The sequence below is a fragment of the Falco peregrinus genome, chromosome Z (genome assembly GCF_023634155.1).
Source record: "Falco peregrinus isolate bFalPer1 chromosome Z, bFalPer1.pri, whole genome shotgun sequence".
Lineage (NCBI taxonomy): Eukaryota > Metazoa > Chordata > Aves > Falconiformes > Falconidae > Falco > Falco peregrinus.
In genome coordinates this window covers 38,901,283-38,925,553 of record NC_073739.1, presented here as the reverse complement: position 1 = coordinate 38,925,553, position 24,271 = coordinate 38,901,283, and the positions used below count along the sequence as shown (strand labels likewise).

The following is a 24,271-nucleotide window of genomic DNA, read 5'->3' as shown; positions in this document are numbered from 1 at the left end:
AGGCAGAGAGTCTAAAGATGTGTTTTACTGATGTTTAGTTTGAACTCAGATACTAATGAATGGAAACAGAAATGAAGTGATCAGCAATGTAAAGCATGACTTAAGAATAGAAGTTGAAAAAAAAAAAAAATCCTACAAAAAACCCAGATGAAAGCACTTAAAATAAGCAATTAAAGAATTTGCTTAAAGTCTGTTTCCTTCATGGAGAGAGGATGTGGAGAATAAAAAGTAATAAACAATGTGCTAAAAGGAATATATTTTTAAAAAGTTCAAGGGTGAAGTATAGTAACAAGAAGACAACATGAAGATTTACATTGTCCAGCAGATCAATACAACCATAACACTTTTGCATTTGTCTTCCAAATGCATGTATCTATTATTAATGTTCTATTAATGATACAAAAAGATTCTAAAAGTACCCCTTAAATATATAACAGCTTTGAAGTATCCTTCAATTGTTTATTTGAAGGTCTATCTACTTGTATTTTTGGCTTAGGACCAAGACCATATATATTCAATATTGTAAACATTTCCACATCTTTCCCTTCAGGCAGAAAGTATACCATGATAATATGCAGTTTTTAAGACTGTAAAATAAAAAAAAAATGCATTAAATCTGTTACTGGATTATGTCCTCACCATTTATTCCAACACAGAAAGAAATGGAAAATAAACATCAAATATTGTTATATGTTGCAGAAATAGTGAAGTTTGCACATATACTTATTGAATTTGTGTTATCCAAGCTTAAATTTAAGCTTAGAAATCTACTTTCCAGTGTAATCTAGGTAGCAAAAGAAAATGATGAATAGTCATTGCATTTATCTGATTCAGCAAAAATACTTACTGTATGTGCATCCATATACTTCAATGCGCATTCCAATTCTGCCATTAGGATTCCAGTCCAAAGGCACAAAACGGAGGAGTCTTGCTTTAATGGAATGCTGAAGCTTATAGTATACGACACTGTCTGCATTTGTGTTTCCAGAAAAGGCCTAAAAGAAAATGAACACAGCCACATCGGTATTGAATACAGAAATACATGGAAGCATTGCCGAACTTTTCATTTTATATGCTCCTCTAGCAAAAAGTCAAGCACAGGAATAAAATGTATTTGTTAGTGGGTTCCGTAGGAGCAACTGTTGAATCAATCTTGATTATTCTTCTGGATCAAGTGTTAAGTCATTTATGCATTTAGCACAGATACCACACTCACTGATAACTCTCACACCTTCTAAAATTTGTTAGATTTCAAACCCAAACATTCCTTTCACAAAATTTGCAGAATATCCTGGCATTTCAGTGTATTGTACCATCTAATGTGTTTTTGTAAGACAACAGAATGAGCTCTATGATTTCCTCTTACTGAAAGGTTAAAATTTTATTGCAGACCTGTGTTTTAGATGTGTAATACGCTGAATCCAAAAAGTTCTTATACTGACAGACCACAGTATTGAAAGACTTTAGTTTCCAATGAAATAATCCAAAGTATTGTGAAAGGTTTTTAATTCAGTGTTCTGAATTAAAAGTGATGAAAAAAACACATCTAATTTTCACCATTTAGGGGCGGACACATCTAGTGAATAGGCTCATTACAGATAACCTATTAAGCTAGAAATAAGCAACAAGAGTTACTGGCTCTGAATATCCACACCACCTTCAGCTTCGTGCTTTATAATTTCACTGTTACAGTGGGTGAAGGTGGAAACACGTTAAATAGACACTGAAGAAGAGCTACTATTTGCAAGGTGAGGCCTTTCCAGACCTCTTGTCCCTTTCAAATCCTTATTTGCAGTCTGTAGCAAATACAGCTGCCAATTAAAGTGCCAATGATTTTGTTGATAGAACCAGAGCTCAGGCTGCAGAAGTTTAAGTACTGTGAGCAAATGAAGTGTTCAATTAAGATTTAATTGTTTTCCAAAATAATTTTTGGAGGGCAGCTGCCTTATGAAAGTGTTATGTTGTTAAGTTTTCAGTACAGAATGCATATTACTTGATAGTTTACTGCAGAGTATACTTAAGCCATGTGTTCTTCATTTAAAATTAGGGATTTTTTTACTTCAGTAACAATGTAAAAGTAATTCAGACTACTCTTTAAACTGTTCAGAAGGCTCAGTTTAGAAATAAATATTTTTAGCTGTTATTAACTAAGACATCATTGATACTCTTAGAGATACTATATTATACTGCTTTTTAATAACATGAATGCATACCATCTTTCTCAAAGTATATAGTTTTTGAAATACAGAAATGCTATGTTTCAGTTCGGCCTTAACCAGTAGTAGTCAAAACCAGTACAGGCACTTGGGAGCATAGAAGTCTAAGCAGAGAGCTCTTCATGGCCTATTTTCCTCCACGAAGGAAAAGTGCCCTCAAACTTGTTTAAACCCTCCTACTCAGTTTCTAACCCTGTAGTTTCTTCACCTTAAGCTATTTTAACCTATTTGATGCTTTGAAGACATAATTATTTAGTTCATTATGTCATTAGAAATCAGACATGTGCACCTGACTGTATTAGTAAAATTAAGTTCTGTGTATAGAAGGGCAACACCAAGCTCAGAATGATTGTGAAGGTAAGCTTACAACGAGATAAGGTAAAAAGGAAGTTCTTTGTTTCCCTCTCCATCCTTTATCTCGAAAGCTAATATATTTTTAGACAGGGATAACACCAGTACCATGGTCAAAACTTCCTCCTCCAGGGACAAAAAGTCCCATAGATAAAGCTGTGTGAGACAGTAAGACATGGACTGTTTATAGGAGGCCATACATTAGACCATCTAGAACAGATTAAGCTTATTTATGAATGTAACTTTTACTGTATAATCTACTATATATACACTGCAAAACATACTATAGGACTAAAAAATATCCACAATGTTTTTACATGTATTGTGTACCCATTTTAAGAAATATTATTTTTATTACAAATATTGCTTCATATTAAATAAGTATACTTAGATGCAAATTCTCATTTAATGTTTAATGAAAGGAACTGGAACAGGACTCCAACCTGGATGTTTTTGTAGGAAGAGGAAGTTTAGCAGTTAGGAACTAATGTACCACAAGGAAGGTCTGAGTTTCATGCATGTATTTTATCAATTGTACTATCAAAATCAGCAAAAGAAGTTGGCAAAATCAGTGTGAAATAACTAAGAGCTGTTCATATAGAATAGTTGCTGTTGTTGCATGATGATGGTTGCACTTTGGAAATACTCTCAAGCCAAACCACCTGTACAAGTCTTTGCTTATGACGCATGCCAAAACTACAGTTAGTATTAGTGTCAGGGGTTGTCACAAAGGGAATAGAAATCTCAGAAGGCTACTGGCAGTTTATTCATCTTAGAGCATCAAACTACTCTCATAATGCTGCATAATTAACCTATAAGGTCTTCTGAGAACTAAGGGAGTTTAAAATACACTATATTCTTCCGTAATTTCTAAGCTATATCCAAATTCATATAGTAGTTTAACTATTCACTTCTCAGTAACAAAAGAAATGTCTATTCAAGTTAACCTAGCACACAGTATAATTAACATCAATATAAATGAAATATTCACTGCACAAGAATCCAAATATTAAGACTCTTGCTTCTCACCCTATTACCATGTGGGAAGTTATTGATAGTCTTTTGAAGCTGGTCCTGAAAGTCAGCAGGTGTGAACTCTTCGGTTAAAGTGAAAAAATGAGTGTGAAATTCCTTCATTCTGGCCAGAAAACCCTGTACCAGACAACTGTCTCCTTTACTTAATCTTCATCTTAGAATTATCACTAGGAGAAAATGGTTGCATAGAAAAAAATGAACAAAGATTGTTAGGGCTTTACTGGTTATAATCAATGATTTATGCAAAAACTGACACATCTGTTGGTTATAAAATATTATCAGTGGCACCTTAGTGAGGAGCTCTGTGAGGTAAATTACTCACTGCATTTTTCAGCAGGTCTTGTCTCTGAATTGTTTGAAGATTCAGTTGACATATGCTAAAGTAATCTTAAAATGACAAAACCACACAGTGGTTCATAAATTTACAAATTCATAGATTGGACTGATCATAACCTCTTTTGTAAAGAATGATTGAGTCTGTTAATGACAACATGATTAATATAGATGAGATAGGGAAAAATATTTTTTTTTAAAAAAGGCTAGAAACCCATCATATATTCTTGTTCCAGTCAATGTCCACCGCTTGTAGCATCTGCTGTTTCCACAGGAGCATGCTCCATCTGGGAAGTTCTGGCATATTTACATCATTTTCATATTGTGCATGTCATTTGACCAAAACTATGGTCAAAAGAAAAATATTTGACCAGCTATGGTGATAGTATGATTTCCAAGCAAAACAGTGGAAGGATCTTAAAATCACTGCCATGCTGCAACCATGACTAATTAGTGTCAAATATATTGATGTCATGTAAAGATATTATATTTGCCCTTTCATTCAGTGATTCCCTCAGTCATCTTAGTTACAATGGAATTTGGCCTTTTTTGCTTTTTTGGTTTTGCTTGTTAGATTTTATTATTATTATTATTATTATTATTATTATTATTATTATTATTATTATTATTATTATTATTATTATTTAGATATTTCTAATGTGCTTGCCTAAAAGATTCCAAATGTTTGTGGCGTTCTGATTTCATCATTTAATATTATAAACTGAGCAGTGTGATTCACAAAGCAAAATTCCATTTAAACACAATGTAATATGAAAAACAAAAAAATAAAAATAATTTTGAAAAATACTCTGAAAGAAGAGACTTCAAAGACTAGTTCATCTATAATTATATTTTTCACTTAGACTTTTTGCAGTCCATTAAGTATAATTTAAGGAATACCATTCAACATTATATTTTAGATATCTCTTAATTCATTGTGTTGTAACATTTGCCATTAAAGTACAATTTATTTTACCTTTAGATCAGGAGTTCAGAATCGGAATATTACAAATTTTAGCACTAAAAATACTACTGTTTTTTTTTCTTATGTAAAGTTATTTCAATTACCAAAAGGAATACAAATCTGTCATTTATTTACTAGCTATGTCTGAGTGTTATTAAAATTACAGATGGCAAAAATGCACTATTGAATGCTCTTCAGAATGTTTCAAAAAACTATTTATTTTTCAACTGCCTTACTAATAGTTTAATACATGATGAGCTAGAAACGTAGAAAGGGAGTTTAGTTAATTAAAGATTACATTATACATACTTTTCTTAAATAGCTTCCCTTCACAAGAAGTTACTAAACTGCGTCTCTACTCATTATAGAACACCTCAAAGTGAAATTTCTTATGTACTATGATGGAAAGCAGGAAGACAGTGGATATCTTTTGAAGAAACAGGACCCTATCTACTGTATATAGCTAGTTAGTTCAATTACTCAGTATCCAAAAGAATTCTCTGGAAACACTCCAGCACAAGGTATCAGTTCCCACCTATAGTATCTCTTACTGTTTATGGCAGCACATTAGGCAGAATCCTTTAGTGCATAAACTGGTTGGTTGTCCAGTATGACTGTGACCTAATACTCTTCGCTGTCTACTGATATTTCTTCTTAAATTTAAAACTCAGGCTCCTTATGCTCATGTTTATCTTACCTAGCTCATAGCCATGTTCTGTTACATGATGACGTCATTTACCTATTCATGCTTCTGAATTTCTTTTTTTGTAATAATGTCAAATTGTAGCATGATAGATGCATTCTGGATGTTTTTCAGCTTTTAAACACCAAAAAATTCCTAAAATTCAAGAAGAGACAACAGGCAGTGGAAGATATAAGAAATATATCATACAATTGAAATGGTCAGCAAGAAGATTGGCATGACCAGTGGAATTCCTCTGTAATACATCAACTACACTTAATTGATCTAGAAATTTGTAAAGATAGTTTGTTCTTTTTGCAGTTTCTTCTTTTTAAGAATGTTTGAAATGAATTTTTCCCCAAAGAGTTGTAAACTACATCTATCTTGCATCTAGAAGTGCTAAAGGACAGCTAAACATCAAAGCCAAATTATGCCAAATTATTTAAACTTCAAACAAAGTAATGGAATCAGCAATCCATGACATAAATTCAACCAATAAATGGATTGTATTTTGTGCCATATTATTTTTCATTCTCCTTCTGCACTGTTTGCTGACAACATCTTCCTTAAAAGTCACTTGGGTACTGAGATATATATAAGTAGTAAATCTGTGTTTCACTTATAATACTAACTAAAAAGCAGATACATGGTCTTGAAACAACCTGAACTAAAAGTTTTTGCAAATACATTTTAGAGAACAGAAAGAAGTGAGAAAACTACGAAAATTAATGAGACCTCTATGAATGTCAAAACACTTGAAAAAAGTTGTCTTTATCACCAGTTCTCAGGAAAATATAGAAAAAAGCGGGTTAAATGTTCAGCACACTGTGAAATAGCTAGTCAGACTTCTATGTAAAACTGTACCTCTCACCTCCTAGGCTTAAATCACAGCAATTTCCTCTTTGGCAGTGGTAGTGTGAAATCAGATTGAGTGTTGTCCCTGTAATTTTTATTAAAAGGTGAATACCATAATCTTTAATATAAGTAAAAGGTGAAATTCAGAAACTATTTTTTCTCAGGAGAAAACATCTTAGTAGACTCTCTGTGCTATGTCTCCTATGTAAACCAAATCTATTAATGTTAATTATAAGGAACCCATTAATATTGATATAATATTATCCAAATAATTTTGAAAATGCATATTGCACTGTAGTAAAATGACCCAGCAATCAGATGGACAGGTTGCATACTGCTGTTAGTGCCATTCTTCTTATAGAAAATTTCTCATCTCTGACTTTTTGACAGACTTTTTTTACTTCATCACTTTTCCTGACAGTGATGCATCAAGCCTCAAGGCAGAACTGAATGCCTAAACAGAATATATGAAAGAATAAATATGGGTTTGTTAGACAGTTTTCTATTACTTTGGCTATAAAAGTTGCTAGTTACTTTAACCGGATTCAAAAGAAACACTTCTCTATTTTGCACAAGGGTACTGAAAGCATAGACTCCACTGGTGACTTTAATTCTATTGTGTTCAAAAACTGGCTGAACAGTTGGGCCCAGAGCATGGTGACCAGTGGCACAAAATCTATGTGGAGATCTCTAATGAGCACTGTACACCATAGGTCAATATTGCATCCAGTCCTGTTTAACATCTTCTTTAATGATCTGGATGATGGGGTAGAGTGCACTCTCCAAGTTTCCTGATGACATAAAATCTTGGAGGAATGCCTAATACACCAGAGTGTTGGTCTGCCATCCTCAACAGGCTGGAGAAAAGGATGAACAGGAACCTCATGATTTTCATCACAGGGAATCACAGAAGCATTTAGGTTGGAAAAGACCTTTCAGATCATTGAGTCCAACTGTTAACCTAACACTTCCAAATCCACCATTAAACCATGTCCCTAAGCACTGCATCTATATGTTTTTTAAACACCTCTAGGTATGGTGATACCACCACCTCCCTGGGCAGCCTGTTTCAATGCCTGACCACCCCTTAAGTGAAGAATTTTTTTCCTAAATTCCAATTTAAATCTCTCATGGAGTTACATGAGGCCATTTCCTATTGTCCTATTGCTCACCTGGGAAAGGAGACCTACTCTCACCTGCCTACAACCTATTTTCAGTTAGCTGTAGGGAGTGATAAGATCCCCCTGAGTCTCCTCTTCTCCAGACTAAACAACCCCAGTTCACTCAGCTGCTCCTCATAAGATTTGTGCTCCAGACCCTTCACCAGCTTCATTGCCCTTCTCTGGACATGCTCCAGCACCAGTACATCCCTCTTGAAGAGAGAGGCCCAAAACTGAACATAGTGTTTGAGATGCAGCCTCACCATTGCCAAGTACAGAGGGACAACCACTTCCCTAGTCCTGCTGGCCGCACCATTTTCTCATACAAGTCAGGCTGCTGTTGGGATCCTGGGACACCTGGGCACACTGGTGGCTCATATTCAGCCAACTGTTGACCAACACCCCCAGGTCCTTTTCTGTCAGGCAGTTTTCCAGCCACACTTCCCCAGGCCTGTAGTGTTGCATGGGGTTGTTGTGACCCAAGTGCAGGACCTGGCACTGAGCCTTGTTGAACCTCCTACAAGTGGCCTCAGCCCATTGATCCAGCCTGTCCAGATCCCTTCTGCAGAACCTTCCTGCCCTCAAGCAGATCAACATCCCCATCCAGCTTGGTGTTGTTGGCAAACTTATTGAGGATGCACGTGATCCCCTCATCCAGATCACTGACAAAGATGTTAAACAGGACTTTCCCCGGTACTGAACTCTGGGGAACACCACTTGTGACCGGCCGCCAGCTGGATTTAACTTCATTCACCACCACACTTTGAGTTTGGCCATCCAGCCAGTTTTTTGCTCAATGAAGCGTACACCAGTCCAAGCCATAGGCAGCCAGTTTCTCCAGGAGAATACTGTGGGAGATGCTGTCAAAGGCTTTACTAAGGTCCAGGCAGACAACACCCTCAGCCTTCCCTCATCCATTAAGTCACTATGTCACAGAAGGAGAACATGTTAATCAAGCAGGACCTGCCTTTCAGCAACCCATGCTGACTAGGCCTGATCACCTGGTTGTCCTGCACTTACCAAGTTGTGGCACTTCAGATGATCTGCTCCATAACCTTCCCTGGCACTGAGGTCAGATTGATGGGCCTGTAGTTCTCCGGATCCTCCTTCTGGCCCTTCTTGTAGATGGACATCACATTTGCTAACTTCCAGTCAACTGGGACTCCCTGGTTCGCCAGGACTGCTCATAAATGACTGCAAGTTGCTTGTTAAACACTTCCTTCAGCTCCCTCAGTACCTTTGGGTGTATCCCATTGGCTCCATGAACTTGTACTTGTCAAAGCGTAAAGTCACCAAATTAAACATGAGCCAGCGATGTGTCATTACTGCAAAGAAATCTAATGGTATCTTCAGCTGAATTAGACAAAGTATTGCCAGTAGGTGGTGCAAGGTGGTCATTCCCATTTATTCAACACTGGTGAGGCCACAGCTGGACTGCTGTGTTCAGTTGTGGCCCTCTGAGTACAAAAGAGAAAGGGACATACTGGAAAGAGTCCAGGAAAGGGTCACAAAGATGATGGACTGGAGCATCACCCATAGGATGAAAGGTTGAGAGAGCTGTTGAGCATAGAAAAGAGGAGGATCAAGGGGGATACTATCAACATAGATAAATATTTGAAAGAAGGACATAAAGAAGATGGAGCTAGGGTCTTTCTAGTAATGTCCTATGACAGGACAAGAGGCCTTGGGCACAAACTCAAACACAGAAGTTCTGTCTGAACATAAGGAAAACCTTTTAATGTAAAGAAATAATTTTGTTCCAAAGACCTTGAACAGATTGCTTTAACAGATTGTGGAGTCTCCATTCTTGAAGATCTTCAAAAGCCCTCTGGACATGTTCCTGGGCAACTGGCTGTAGGTGACCCTGCTTAATCAGTGGTGTTAGAACAGATGGCATCCAAAGGTCCTTTTCAACCTCAATTATTTTGTGATTCTGTAATATTTAGTTTCACGTTATAAAATAGAGGTTTTGTGTGGACCTTTTTTGAGCCAGGTAGTGGGAGGCAAAAAAACAGATTTCATAACAGACATCAGACTGAAATTCCAGTGGAATTTTTGTAAGGCTCAGACCTCCAGGACCACCCCACCTCTTTTGTACCGTTGGGACTAACAGTGTTAACATCTCCAATGCAATGCAAGGGAGCATGCCAAGAATTTGACACACAGACCACTCCTCAGAGATTTACATTCCTTTTGATACTCTTTGAATAAAAAGTTGATGTTTGATCACATGAAATATTCCCTTTTTATTCCTGTCTTCTCCATTCTGATTCATTTCCCTAAATATTTGGTTTTCTTCTGTAAAAATGCTGGGCTCATCTTTCCTCTTCAGACTTCTTGGTTTGATCCTGATCTTAAAGCTAAATAATTTGGATTTTCTGGTATGTGCTGTTGGTGATGGCGGTACAGTTTTGCACCACTTATATCATCTTCACCAATTTTTCTCCCTGAGAAGCAGTAAGACATGAATCACAACTGTTTGGGAAACCATATGTCGTAAGCACTCACTAAATCCCATGCTGTTCTTAAAGTTTTCCATCAGTGTCAGAGACAGGATACTGGGGTAAAAAAATATTCATTCAACCTATCTCTTTCCGGTATTTCCTGACATTGGGTGACTGTGTTATTCATTGGGTTATTATGTCATGCTTCTTTCTCTCTTTTTTACTTTTCACTATTTGATCAGAATGCCTCTACATAAAAGAACAGCTCCAGAAATAGGAGGCGGAGGATGAGACTGCAATTACCAGGGAATCTGGGAAGAGTACAGGAATGTTGTCAGAACATACCATAATACAACAAAGAAAGCTGAAATCCACTTGGAATTCAATCTGGCCAGGGATGTCAAGGACAACAAGAAGGTCTTCTTCAAGTACATCAGCAGGAAAAGCATGACTAGGGAAAATGTGGGCTCACTGCTGAATGAGGTGGGTGCCCTAGTGACGAAGGACACAGAGATAGCAGTGTTACTGAATGTCTTCTTGCGTCCAGTCTCTACTGTCAAGGCTGGTCCTCAGGTTTCCCAGACCCTGGAGGCAAGAGATAAAGTCTGAAGAAAGGAGGACTTTCCCTTGATTGAGGAAGATCGCGTTAGAGATCACTTAAACAAACAAACATGACACCCACAAATCCATGGGCCCTGATGGGATGCACCCCTGAGTGCTGAGAAAGCTGGCAGACATTATTGCCAAGCCACTCTCCATCACCTCTGAAAGGTCATGGAGGACAGGAGAGGTGCCTGAGGACTGAAGGAAAGCCAGCGTCCCTCCAGCCTTCAAAAAGGGCAAGAAGCAGGACCCAGGAAAGTACAAACTGGTGAGCCTCACCCCCATCCCTGGAAAGGTGATGGAACAGCTCATCCTGGAAATCATCTCAAAGCATGGGGAGGAAAAGAAGGTGATTCGGGAGTAATCAGCGTGGATTCACCAAGGGGAAAGCATGCCTGACCAACCTGATAGGCTTCTATGATGGAATAACTGGCTGGGTAGACAAGGGGAGAGTGGTGGATGTTGTCGACTTTGACGTCAGCAAGGCTTGTGACCCTGTCTCCCATAACATCCTCCTAGGTAAGCTCAGGCAGTGTGGGTTAGATGAGTGGGCAGTGAGGTGGATTCAGAACTGGCTGGATGGCAGAGATCAGAGGGCTGTGACCAGTGGTGTAGAGTTTAGCTGTAGGACTGTAGCTAGTGGTACTCCCCAGGGATCAGCACTGGGTCCAGTCTTGTTCAGCTTATTCATCAGTGACCTGGATAGAGGGGCAGAGCGTACCCTCAGCAAGTTTCCTGATGATACAAAACCGGGAGGAGCGGCTGATACCCCGAAGGCTGCAACACCATTCAACAAGACCTGCATAGGCTGGAGAGTTGGGCATGAAGGAACCTAATGAAGTTCAACAAAGGCAGGTGTAGCGCCCTGCACCTGGGGAGGAATAACCCCATGCACCAGTACAGGCTGGAAGGCAGCTCTGTGGAGAAGGACCAGTTTGTTCTGGAAGACAGCAAGTTGCCCATGAGCCAGCAGTGTGCCCTTGTGTGCAAGAAGGCCAATGGGAATCATGGAATGCATTAGGAGGACCGTGGCCAGCAGGTTGAGGGAGGTGATCCCCCTGCCTGCCCTTCTACTCTTCCCTGGTGAGGCTGTATCTGGAGTGCTGTGTCTAGTTCTGGGCCCCCCAGTTCAAGAGAGAGAGGGAACTACTGAAGACGGGCCAGCGGAGGGCTATGAAGATGTTGAGGGGACTGGAGTATCTCTCTTATGAGAGAAGCCTGGGAGAGCTGGGTCTGTGTTGCCTGGAGAAGACTAAGAGGGGATCTTATCTACAGAAAATCTTAAAGTCTACAGATATCTTCAGGACAAATGTGTAGAGGTTGGGGCCAGGCTCTTTTCATTAGTGCTCAGTGACAGGACAAAGGGCAACAGTCATAAACTGTAATACAGGAAGTTCTGTGTGACCGTGATGAAAAGCTTGTATACTTTGAGGGTGGCAGAGCACTGGAACAGGCTGCCCAGAGAGGCAGTGGAGTCTCCTTCTTGGAGACATTCAAAAGCCACCTAGAAGTGATCCTGTACAGCCTGCTCTAGGAGAATCTGCTTTAGCAGGGAGGTTGGACTGGATGATCTCCAGAGCACCCTTCCAACCCCAACCAGTCTGTGATGTTGTGACTTATGAAAGGTAACAGCTGACATTTGTGAATGGAGCCAGTACTAGAGGTTCTTTCTGTCTTCTGTTGTGTTGTATGGTTTTGGTTTGTTTTTTCTTTTCAAGAGACAAAATTTGAAACAGTTTGCTTTCATATTAATACAGAAAAGGAAGATTTTAGTATTTAAAAATAAGCTAGTAACAGAAGTTTATGGGGTTTTTGCCTTCTTTTTTTCTCCTCAGCAGTAGCAGTTGGATACCTTATTTCATTAAAAACATTTCATGTGTTTGTAGATATGGTATGAGTCTCAGGCCCTTGAATGCCTATTGCTAGTCAGCAGGTGTCTATCATCAGCTAGCCATGTCCCTCTGGAAATAAGGTCAATAAAAATAATGTCTTCTTTCTTTCTTGTTTTCATGTTCAACGGATCTGAAATGAAAAATTACTTCATTGCCTAGGTGTCATGGCGTAGGAACTAATGTATGCATTAAAAATTTCTGACTGTAAACCACCAGAGACAACTGCTTCTTGAAATTCTTCCATTTACCTTACTTCTTATTATCCATATATAGCAATAAATTGTATGTGAAGTAACTTGTCGCCATTGGAGGGAGCCCTTGTATTAACACAACTGGGCACAACACAGGCTTGTTAATCCTCCCTTTAAAAATTATTATAACTCGTCTTTATTAATTCCCAATATGTAATTATGAAGCTACTATGCTTTATTTATTAATACCTAAGCACATGTACCTCACAGATTTTACATGAAAATTGAAAATGTGAACGTTTTTCATAATAGTATTACTGGAATTCTAAACAATCTTTATTCTTAATGACTTTCAAATATTAGCTAATTCTTTATCTGAAATGAATTTTATTTTTTTTTAATTTGGAACTGTAATCCATGAATTTGCATTCTGACATTCTAAAGAGATTTGTGATTATCTCCAAGAGTAACAACCAGAGTAGTTTTTAATGGAAATATAATGACAATTTATTTTCACTTTTTTTTTTTTTAATAGATTCTTTTGAAACAATCTGTAAAATATGAATGTATTGAATTTTTAATCTGGACTACAGTATAATTGTCATTCTACTTTCAAAGCAGTTTGAACACTACTGTGCTGGGTGAAAAAATGTTTTTATTAATGGTATTTAATGTTGGATGTCAAATCATATATGTTTACACACTTAGATATAAAAAGCTTCATAGAAGTTATTAAATGTTTTCAAAAAGCACTAAACTATTTAACCTGCTTATTCCACATATTTACCTGTAAATATATACCACATATATTTACCTGTAAATATATACCACATATATTACATTAAAAGTAATGGGGAATGGTATATTTGTCATTATATTAAATTTATGTAGAAATCGGGATTACACTTCTACAGCACATAGCATAGCACAGACGGGGCAGGCAGGGAAAGAAAGAAAAAAAACCCGCAGGAAACTTATAACTACAATAGCTATGATGCAACAGCAGTGCATGTATTGAAATGTCAAAATAGTACATGGGAATCCTGTTTGCTCAAAGCAATATAAAAAACCTGTCAAATATTACACTATAACATTCATTTGCATACAATTTCACACTTTGCTCTGAAATGAAATTAAATGACCAGAAAGAAAAGAAGGAAACCTTATTAACTATGCAACATAGAAATGGCAGAGCAAATACTTTCTAGCTGTTATATCCTGAGGGTCATAGACAATAAAAGAGTTCAATAAAAAGGCTTCCTACTGAATTTACTTCTGTGGCTTTTCATATAAAAAGTCTCACCACTTCTAACTGTAAAGAAATGCCTACATGTGAACTCTTCCAAAATCATAATTATGAACTCACATCAGCATATAACACGCTAAGTTAACATGATGTTTATTATAGAATCATGGAATGGTTTGGGTTGGAAGGGACCTTAAAGATCATCTAGTTCCAACCTTCCTGCCATGGTTAGGGACACCTTCCACCAAACCTGGTTGCTCAAAGCCCCATCCAACCTGGTCTTAAAGACTTCAAGGGATGGGACATCTGTAAGTCCTCCATGCAACTTTCCAGCACTTCAACACCCTCACGGTAAAGTTTCTTCCTAATAGCTAATTTAAATCTACCTTCTTTCAGTTTAAAACTATCACTCCTTGTCCTATCACTGCATACCTCTATAAAAAGTCCCTCTCCAGTTTCTTGTAGGCCCCATTGAGGTATTGAAAGGCCACTAGAAGGTCTCCCTGGAGCCTTCTCTTCTCCAGGCTGAGCAACCCCAACTGCCTCAGCCTGTCTTCACAGGAGAGGTTTCTTATGTTGCTACAACATCTAAACTAGTCAAATATTTCTCTCTCCCACCCCCAAAAAAGAAAATCAGTGGCAAATTATAACTTTTCTTTTTACATACTGCTCGCCATTCTGGTTAATAGAAAACCTTCCAAAAGCAAGCAACTTCCATGTTGTTTGCTTTACTCTTTTAAAAGGTAGAATAAAATTAAACCCAGAGAAACTCACTGAAGAGATTAAGTATTTCAGATAGGTTAATTCCATATTAAATTTTAACAGAAATGTTCAACAAATGTGTATTAAGGTTTCATTCAGAAGTAGTTATCAGTGACCAGGAAAAGTTAACACCATGTGTAATATATATATTCTTAAGAATATTTGTATTACAAAAACAGAGGTTCAGTTTTCAAGAAATGTCAGCATTCATGGTAGCTACACTGAAAATAGAGGGACAGCAAGATAATCCCTCTAAAACAAGTTTCTTGATGACATGTTTTAACTGTCCCTCATCTAGTTAATCAAATTTCTAGCTGACGGATTTTATTCTGTGATTACACACCTGCACTGAAAAAGATTAAGACTACTTAATGGACTTTTATAGAAACCAAAGGTAAAGTGAAATCAGAGCTATACCTAACTAACGCAGGTATTGAAACAATTATTCAGATAAAAATAAAGGTTAAAACATATCACTTGCATTGTGTAACAAAATACAATGGAGTAGATGAACACCATCATATTCTCCTCCATTTAATTTCAATATGTAATATTTTTCAACAGATTTTCTGTTGTCAACGGGTTTGCTAGGTCTATGCAAGGCTTTCATTTTCACCAAGTCGTCTTTCTTCTGTGTTGTAGGCAGTAAGGCTACATCACTTTGGGGTGAAAAACATGGTTAGATCTATTTATGAAGCATTTAGTGTTCAGTTGAAAAAACTGGGTCCTGAAGTCAATTGGTTATGCAAGAATTTCAGTTGTCTATATGTATTCCTTAGTCAAAATAAAATAGATTTCTAGTTTTCATACTTCCAAAGAAAAAATCAAAGCATGCATCTCAAGGTACCTTCATTATCTTCATAGCTTGAGTTAGAAGCTGTGAAATCAAAAACACTATTATTTCCTTCTTAGAGGATTAAAACCAAACAAACAAAAACCGAAAAATCAATTTAGGTTAGGTATCAGCAGACTATGGTAACTTCCTTCTGATTAAGAAAGGATTATCGTGTTAAGGAAAACTTCTCATAATCTATGATTTACTTTCTGTCATGTTTTGTCTTTTTATTTGATCTAATAAAGTGAGTTGGTTTTATTTTTTATATTTTGCATTCACAACAAACAGGTGGAAGCATTTCAGTAAGGTTCATATTTCATCATTGATTTGATTGATAACTTTGACATGTATGTTGTAGCCTCTTAGGACTCTTGAATACAACATAAAACACCTGAACTGGGCAACAAGTGTTCTTGGTAGTGTTCAACTTAGTAAACATGGTGCTTAAAAACACCTTGCAATGTAAGCACAAAACACAGGGCCATCATGGAACAAAGTCATATTCCACCTACAAATGCAGAACTTAGCTATTAATGAGGATACAAAATAAAAATAAAATTCTGTCTTCAAAATCAGACCCAAAGCACTGAGCTGTTAGCACTACTAAGAGATCTTCTATCAGCATTGAAGGTGGTAACAGCATGAGATGGTTTTGTAGTGATTCTGTTTGTAACCTGGATGGAAATGCAGAGCAGCAGAAAAGAGATGTAGAATTTTGCATTAAAAAATGCTAGAAAAAAAATTTTAAAGAAAACGTTGACATCTATGGAATAAAATGGTATAAACTTTAGCAAAAAAGTCACTTGGCCTCCCAGGAGTAATTTTGTTGTAGTCTGTTTTAACAGAATAGATTCAAAGAATACTGCTCATTTATTCCAGAGGAGTAGGGGGGAGAGAAGAAAAGAAAGCAAGAAAGGAAAAAAAAAAAAAAAAAAAAAAAAAAAAAAAAGAAAGAAAGAAGGAAGGAAAGATTTCTCTAATTTTGGGAAAAGGTCTGAAAGTAGTTGGAAAAGTATGCTAGTTTTGGCTGGGATAATTTTCTTCATGGTAGCTGGTATGGGTCTATGTTTTGGATTTGTGCTAAAAATAGTATTGATAATATAGAGACTTTTAATAACTGCTGAGCAGTGCTTACACAGAGTCAGGGCCTTTTTGGCTCTTCGCACTGCCCCACCAGAAAGCAGGCAGCAAACAAGAAATTTGGAGCAGACACAGCTGGGATAGCTGACCCCAGTTGAGCAAAGGGATATCCCACATCATGTCACATCATGCCCAGCATATAAAAGCTGGGGGGAAGAAGTAGGAAGGGAAGTCATTTGGAGTGATGGCATTTATCTTGTGTGTACAGGTTTTGCTGTACTTATTAAATTGCCTTTATCTCAGCCCATTAGTTTTCTCACTTGTACCCTTCTGATTCCCACTCCCACCCACCCCATTCCATTGTCAGGAAAGTGAGCAATTGGCTGTGTGGTGCTTAGTTGCCAGCTGGGGTCAAACCATGACAAAGAGACATTCTCAATCCAGGCTTTAGTGAAGACTGGAAGGTTTCATACTATCAGTTGCAATTATATTTCTTTATAGACTTATCACTAGTATCTTAATATCTTCATCCTACATGATACACATAGGATAAAACACAGAATGAAGCACAAACACAAGTATTGGCTAATATTAAACAGAAAATGAGGGTAATTTGTATCTATTGCTCTTTTTAAAAAAGAAGCAAAGAAAACCCACAATATGAGACACCAAACTATGTTGAATGGCTAACGCACTTAGAGGCATACTGTATACTACTGCTCTAGCAGGCATCTGATGCCTCAGAAATGTTACGAAGAGATCTCATAACTAGGATATCTGCAAAACCTGCATTGTTAAAATAGTAGATCACTTAGGAGCATTTACTAGAGTATGTTCTTGTGCCCAGAGAATGTGTCCTAAAAGCCATAGCAGGATTTTTTGACTAGTGAATGGAATAATACCAAGTTTCTACTTATTTGTCACACAGAAATTTTGTGTCTGACATAGAATCCAGTAGTAGGATACCCTAAGCAGCAAAATAATGGTAGTTCAGACTTTCCTGTACTGTGTATTTAAATATAAATAAATTCCTAAAAAATACAAGTGACTAGCAAATATGGCATGCAGTGAAAGCGATCAAGAACACATGATGGACAGGGAACAGAAAGGATACAATTGCAAACATCAGCACATGATACAAATTGTGGAAGGGAAAGGAGAAATAGCTGAGATTTTTGTGCCCATCAGCTATGAAAAGGACAGATAGAGAGTGAATTTGCTGCCCACACCGTGGGGGCAAAGGGACAATAAAGAAGAAGGTCTCTGCAGAAACATCATTAAATTAGATTTTCAAACAGAGATAGGGAAAGAGTATTTTAATCTCTGTGGCTACTGTTCAGAGCTGTCCACCCTGTGGCACATGGGCAGATCAAACATATTGGGTCAGGTATGCCTTCTCTTGTTCGACTATGACAGAGTTTCTTTGCAGATATAGATTTGAATAACTCCATTGCTCACAGGGAAAAATGTGTCATATGGTTTGTGGTCTGAAGACATATCAGTGATGAGCACCAGCTTTTTTCATAACAAGCTATTTGATGGAAAATAGAAGGAATTTAACGTACCAGTACAGTATTGACAATAATTCTGTTATATTACTTTCTGTAGAAAAGCTAAACCAGATGACTAATCCCATTTTCTCTAAAGAACATTTCACTTTGTCTTCTGTTTGCTAAGTGAAAAAAAAATCAGGAGCATCAGCATCAGGAGCTGATAATGTGTTGACTTCAATTGTCCCAACTGCTGTATCCCAAATTCAAAAATACAGAATGTAGTCATGTCAAATGACATACCACTAAGTTCAACTTAGATTGGCGTTGATCTGTCTCAAAGGTAGATATTTCAGTATTTGCTTTATAACCCGTAGAATTACTACAAATATTACCCAAATCTAGCTCCATGCTAATGGTGTTACAGCAAGTGAGAAATGCATCACAAGAAGCCCAGAATAAGAATACCAAGTATATAAACATCTCATTGTTACAACAGGATAGATGTACCACTTAATTTGAGATTTCAAAGGTCTGTCATGGGTTTTCAACTCTAATAATTAGGAATAAGACCTTACATGGAGTAAATGGTGATAAATTCAATTTAGTGCACATGACATGAGTAACTATAGCTCTGCTTCTTCAGTGAAGATGACTAAATACTTGGAAATAGTGCTGACAATTTGTCATACTAATCTTTTTAGATTATGTAATCATAACAAGTATTTGTTTACACCTCTATATGTACATCTATTAGTAAGGTTTAAAGTAAACACAAGACCAGTGAGACAATGTTTGTAACGGCTGAGAGCTTGTAATAGACTGTAAAGTTCACAGTACAAGATATTTACTCCTGGACATTCAGCCATTTTCTTTCATTGATTAACTACTGGGTAAAGTATCATTGAAGATGCATGATCAATATAAAGTATAGTTCCTTATATTAAAAATTGTCTTCCTTAAATGAAAGAACCAACAAATTCTCATTTCACTTGCTCTAAACGATGACCCTAGAGGGAGGCTGTCATGCCAGCAACATGTTTGTGAGGCAAAATCAAAGCCACACAGCTCTACTGAACAACAAGTGCTGCTAGCTTTTATTAGCATAATTTACAGAATATTTAATTTCTTTTATATCTAACATTTATGACAAAGCTTGAAATGTAAGAGGCAGTGAGAACTATTTGTGCATTGCAAAACTGGAAATTGTGATCAGATGGCTATAGGTACATGGGTGGTCACATTTCTCCAGGTAAATTGTTCTTTGCTGAAGTGTAGTCTTGATATTGATTTTTATTTAATTAGTTAAGATAGTCTAAACAGACTATGTGGGTATAGATTTTCTAAGAGAAACAGGACCATTCCACTGTGCACTGAAAGTGCTTCTAAACCCATTCTCTAAACTAAAACTCAGGATGGATAGCATCTCATGGCTTTCTGTAGGGTAGGAAAAAAAAGCAATAATTAAATACTGAAAAAAACCTTACTACTTTTCCTTTCTTTTTTTTTTTTTTTTTTTTTTTTTTTTTTTAATGTAGAAATTGCTTTTGGAACTTGGAACTCTTCTACAAGAATCTTGACAATAAGACAGTTCTCTTCTGGCTACATATATTTGTGACATAAGATAACTAATTTCAAACTAATTTTAATAGCAATTTTAGGTCATTGTTAGATGCTTAGAAAGCTGAAGTAGTCTGTAGGAAAATGTGTGACACATTAATTTTTACTGCCTTAGACGTTTTGTGATCTTTCAACCTAATGAATCTTGGTTACATTGTAACACCTGATGCTGTAGATTGGGTATAAATAAAGCTGTCTCAAGTGGATAATTCTAGTTTGTCAGTCATTCTAGCTACTCCATGCATCTGGAAAAACCTATGTGCAAGGCAGAAGGGAACTGAGAATTAGTGTCATATACATAAGAAAACAATGCATCTAAACAGTTAAACTGATTCTGAAATGGTTTTAAAATGCCATCAAACTGAGATGTAACTCTCTGAGAAGTTGAAGGAATTCAGATATAAATATAAATCTGTATTCTAGTAGCAGGATCCTCCTTAACATACATACATGCATACATATATGTATGTGTGTGCATATATGTATAATCTCCAGTAGGAGTTCTTTAAAACAAAAAAAAAAAAAAAGGATTAAAAGAAAAAAAACAAATAAAACCTCATCAAATTATCGTGTGATTCATGTAACAAGTACCAAAATGTATCTAAAAATTATTCCTCATCTGAATGAAGGAAACAAAGTTGCAGAGATACGTGTTAGTAGATGTATTCTTAACCCACTTTATAAATACTGGTTCCAATGGACAAAAGTAATTCTACTGAGGACTGTTTTCCATTTACAATTGACACTAAGCACATACAGTTTAATTCACAATTCACTGTTAAGGACAGCAGGTAATTAAGTTTATTTGGTACATTTATTTTACCTGAGCAAAAAGAAATTAGGAAAGCATTACTGCCATGTGACCATGGGGATGCTCCAGTGATACCAGTTTTAAAAATCATTTATCATTGCTGTGGAGGACAGCTTATTCCTTGCCTTTGATCAGTGAATTTCAGTATGTTTGTGCTACAGTAGAAACTCCTTTCTATTTCCTAAGAACCCCCAAATCTGGAAACAAGTAAATCAAGACAAAGATCAAGCAAGAAGTTTCCTGACCACAATTCGGCAACACACGTAGGAATGATTGAGTACTAGGAGTGCAAAGGTTAAAAACAAACTTATAGATAGTAATACAATATAATTATTGAAGAATTAAAATGTAATTCACCAGTGTGTTGTACAAATAATAGGGGTGGAAGAACAGTCTGGGAAAGGAAAGAGCTGAAAACTTCATCATTTCATTCAGTCAATCTGTTTGACAGTGAGTGATCCACTCAGAGCAGTTGGAAGGGCCTGCAGAAGTCAACTCAATCATTCCAAAACCTACGTTTCCAACTTTTGATATCTAATTTATTTTAAAAATTGCTGAGTTCCTACTCTATGACAACTATATTATGGTTTGGTTTTGGTTTGTATTTCATTATTATTATTATTATTATTATTATTATTATTATTATTATTATTATTATTATTATTATTATTATTATTATTATTATTAACTTAAGACAGTCAAGTTTTGGATTAAACCAATACTGATTTCATTCTGTAATACAGTCTGATCTTCATAACAGGTACCCTTTCTTTGAAATAAGGAATTGTTTGCGCTTGAAAACCTTTGTCATCATTGAATAAATCAAGGATCAAGCTAGCTATAAAAGTAGAGTGCTTCTGCTTGGCAAATTACCATTTCGGCAATCAAAAGTGATGTCAAAATAAGTACAGGTAAAGGACACGACAATTTAATAGGGTATGAAATGTATATATTTTTAGATAGGTCAAAATATGGAAATAATTCTTCAGCTATAAACTACATTGCAAATTATTTTCATATAACACAGAGTGACTAGAAGATTTCTAATACTTTTAATCTGAAAATGTCATTCATGTTATATTTAAAATATTAATAAATGTAATACTTTGTAATTTCATTTTTTTATAGCAGAAAGTAAGAAACATTATATATACTTACAAACAATATTTTCATTTTTTTATAGCAGAAAGTAAGAAACCTTACATATACTTCCAAACAATATCACAGAGCTTAGTAAATGTCTTTAAAATTTATTCTTCATAAACGCTCGGGATAAATACATATTAAAAAATAATTTCCAAGAAGCACAAAATACCATAATAGATGGATAGGACTTCATCAGAAACACAACTTTAGTAGGTATTAAGCCAATTCCTCATGTAATTCTTAAAATAAGTTACCATTCTTATAACGCTGTTATTTTAAGCTACATATAACAGCTTAAAATATGGATTTTATTAAGACGTGTCTATTTCTGTATTTATTTATTCTAAAATATTATTAACTGAAACTCAGAACTGAAAAAAATAATAAAAACTTACTCAGTTTGTTATTATGTCTATGTGAAGTTTTATCTATCATTAGGTCTGTGTGAACTCTTATCCTAAGGGGGATCTTAACAAAGCAATAATCCGTAGGAATTCACCAGATTTTTTCAGACCTCCATCACATCTAAAGAGCCTTATGTGATCATGCTGACTGCCAGTCTGGCTGATCTTTTCTCATCAGATGGTAAAGAAAGAGATTTAAATTAGCATCTGTCATAAAAGGAAAGCCATTCTAGAATTTGGAAGTCTACATACTAATCAGCTTTTAGCATTTACAGGACTGTGAACCAGGCCTATTACTCATCGTGTGGAAGAGGTAGAAGATACTGAAAGGAAATGGAGGAGAAAGTGGTTCTTACGCAGGTGATAAAAAAAATCCTAGGATGATAATTAGGAGCTGGGATAACTGAAATTCATAAATGAACTTGAAGCACAGAAATATAAGGACTTAATTATTCTCCAGTGTATTTGTTATTTACAGACAAAGATTATGAAAGTTGCTTTTTGAACATGGACCATCTGTTAGATTATGTGCTATATCATTTATGTTATTAGAATGATTGGATATTTTGGCAATAATAAATAATAGAAAATAACTTTTATTTCAGACTAAATTTACATATTTGTGTGTGCAATAAAAGAGAAAGGAATAAGAAAATCTAATAGAAGGAATTCAACATGATCTCCACTCATATGCCTTGCTTTTCCTCCTTTAACCTTGATAGCCAGTGCCCCAAAATAATTACTCCTCACCATCATATTGGTTGGACAAATCAGGTCTTTCTAAATGATAACTTGCTGCTAAGGTGTGAGGTGGTTCTAATACCTCTTAGCTGTAAAGATCTGAAGAGGAAATTCTGCAGAAGTCTGTCCCCATCTGCATATATCTGTGTTTGTATGTGTGTGTAATACAACAGAGGCTTAAGAGAAGAGTATCATAAAAAATGGCAATAGTGTAGTTTATAATCAAAATAGTTTAAACAAGTGACAGTATATAGGTTTTAGCCATTGGAAATTAGAGAAGATATCCATTGCCCTGTAAAGGATCTTGTAACTGGCTGTGGTATGTAGTGCCCCTTCACCACTCAGTCCAGATTGCTGAATGCTTGGCTCTAAGTTTGGGGATACCCCATGAAATCCCCACCTAGACCCACTGTGCAGAATGTTAAAAATATCTTTAAACACTAATTACAAAAATCCATAAAATCTGACTAAATGTTGCAAGAATCTTCCATGAAGTTTGTAGCTAGCTCCCTTGCACAACACAAGTAAGCTGCTGTTGCTTTATGGGTTTACTACTTGTTGCTTTAGAGACATGAAAATAAAATAGGTATTAGCAAGGTTCTGATGTTTTAGCAAGGTTTCTTCTAGGGACAGGCTCCCCTCTAGCCCCAGACAAAAACTGCTCCTAACTTCTATGATATGCTTTTATTCCAGGTTTTTTCTCGTACCGAGACCTCCTATAAAGTCTCCTGGCACCTTATATTTTTAGTAAATCACTTTCTAGACCTTACTGGATTAAGGATTATAATTTATAAATTGCATCTCTCTTTGAATTCTATTCTGCTAAGGACCATTTCATGGGTTTACAGCAAAATTTTTATCATATTCACAAAGGAGTAAATTACCTTATCCAGCCTGTTCTAAGGTTTCTGACAGAGGCTATTGATCACAATAGAAATAGAACCATTAGCTTTTGTCCCAATCATAATCATTTAGCCAAACCTACAAGCAGTATTATAAATTGAAAAATTAACTTAATTCTAGAGATTTCTGTAGTTTCCTCCAGCTATGGCCCAAGACACTGAAATCCAGCTCCAGCTCACCACAGCTAAATTAACAAAAAACTCATGAGAACCGTGCAAGCAGGAAAACAAATTTCAAAGCACTGAGTTTCTCATGGAGAGATCCTGGCTCGTTACCCCAGGTCAAATGGATATATCTTCAGCTTGAATGGTAATCAGTGTCTCAGCATGGTAGAACACTGCAGGTAAAACAACGAACTGCATTTTTGCAGACAACTTCAGGGTGCTTGTTTGCACATTTCTCTGCAGCCCTTACAATACGTCCACTCTTGCTCCCACAGAGATTTGCTCTACACCACTATGTGAGCTTTGTTTCCACGCTGTTCATCTTCAGCCTGGTAAGTCTGTT

At 36.3% G+C, this 24,271-nt stretch overlaps 1 protein-coding gene across 1 annotated transcript in view; it reads right to left on the bottom strand.

Moving 5' to 3' along the window:
* Positions 1-24,271, bottom strand: part of CNTNAP4 (contactin associated protein family member 4) — a 261,392-nt gene that overhangs the window by 98,253 nt on the left and 138,868 nt on the right. The window contains exon 4 of the mRNA XM_055791657.1: positions 848-995. Coding sequence (XP_055647632.1) covers positions 848-995 — 148 coding nt within the window. The remainder of the gene's footprint in view (positions 1-847; positions 996-24,271) is intronic.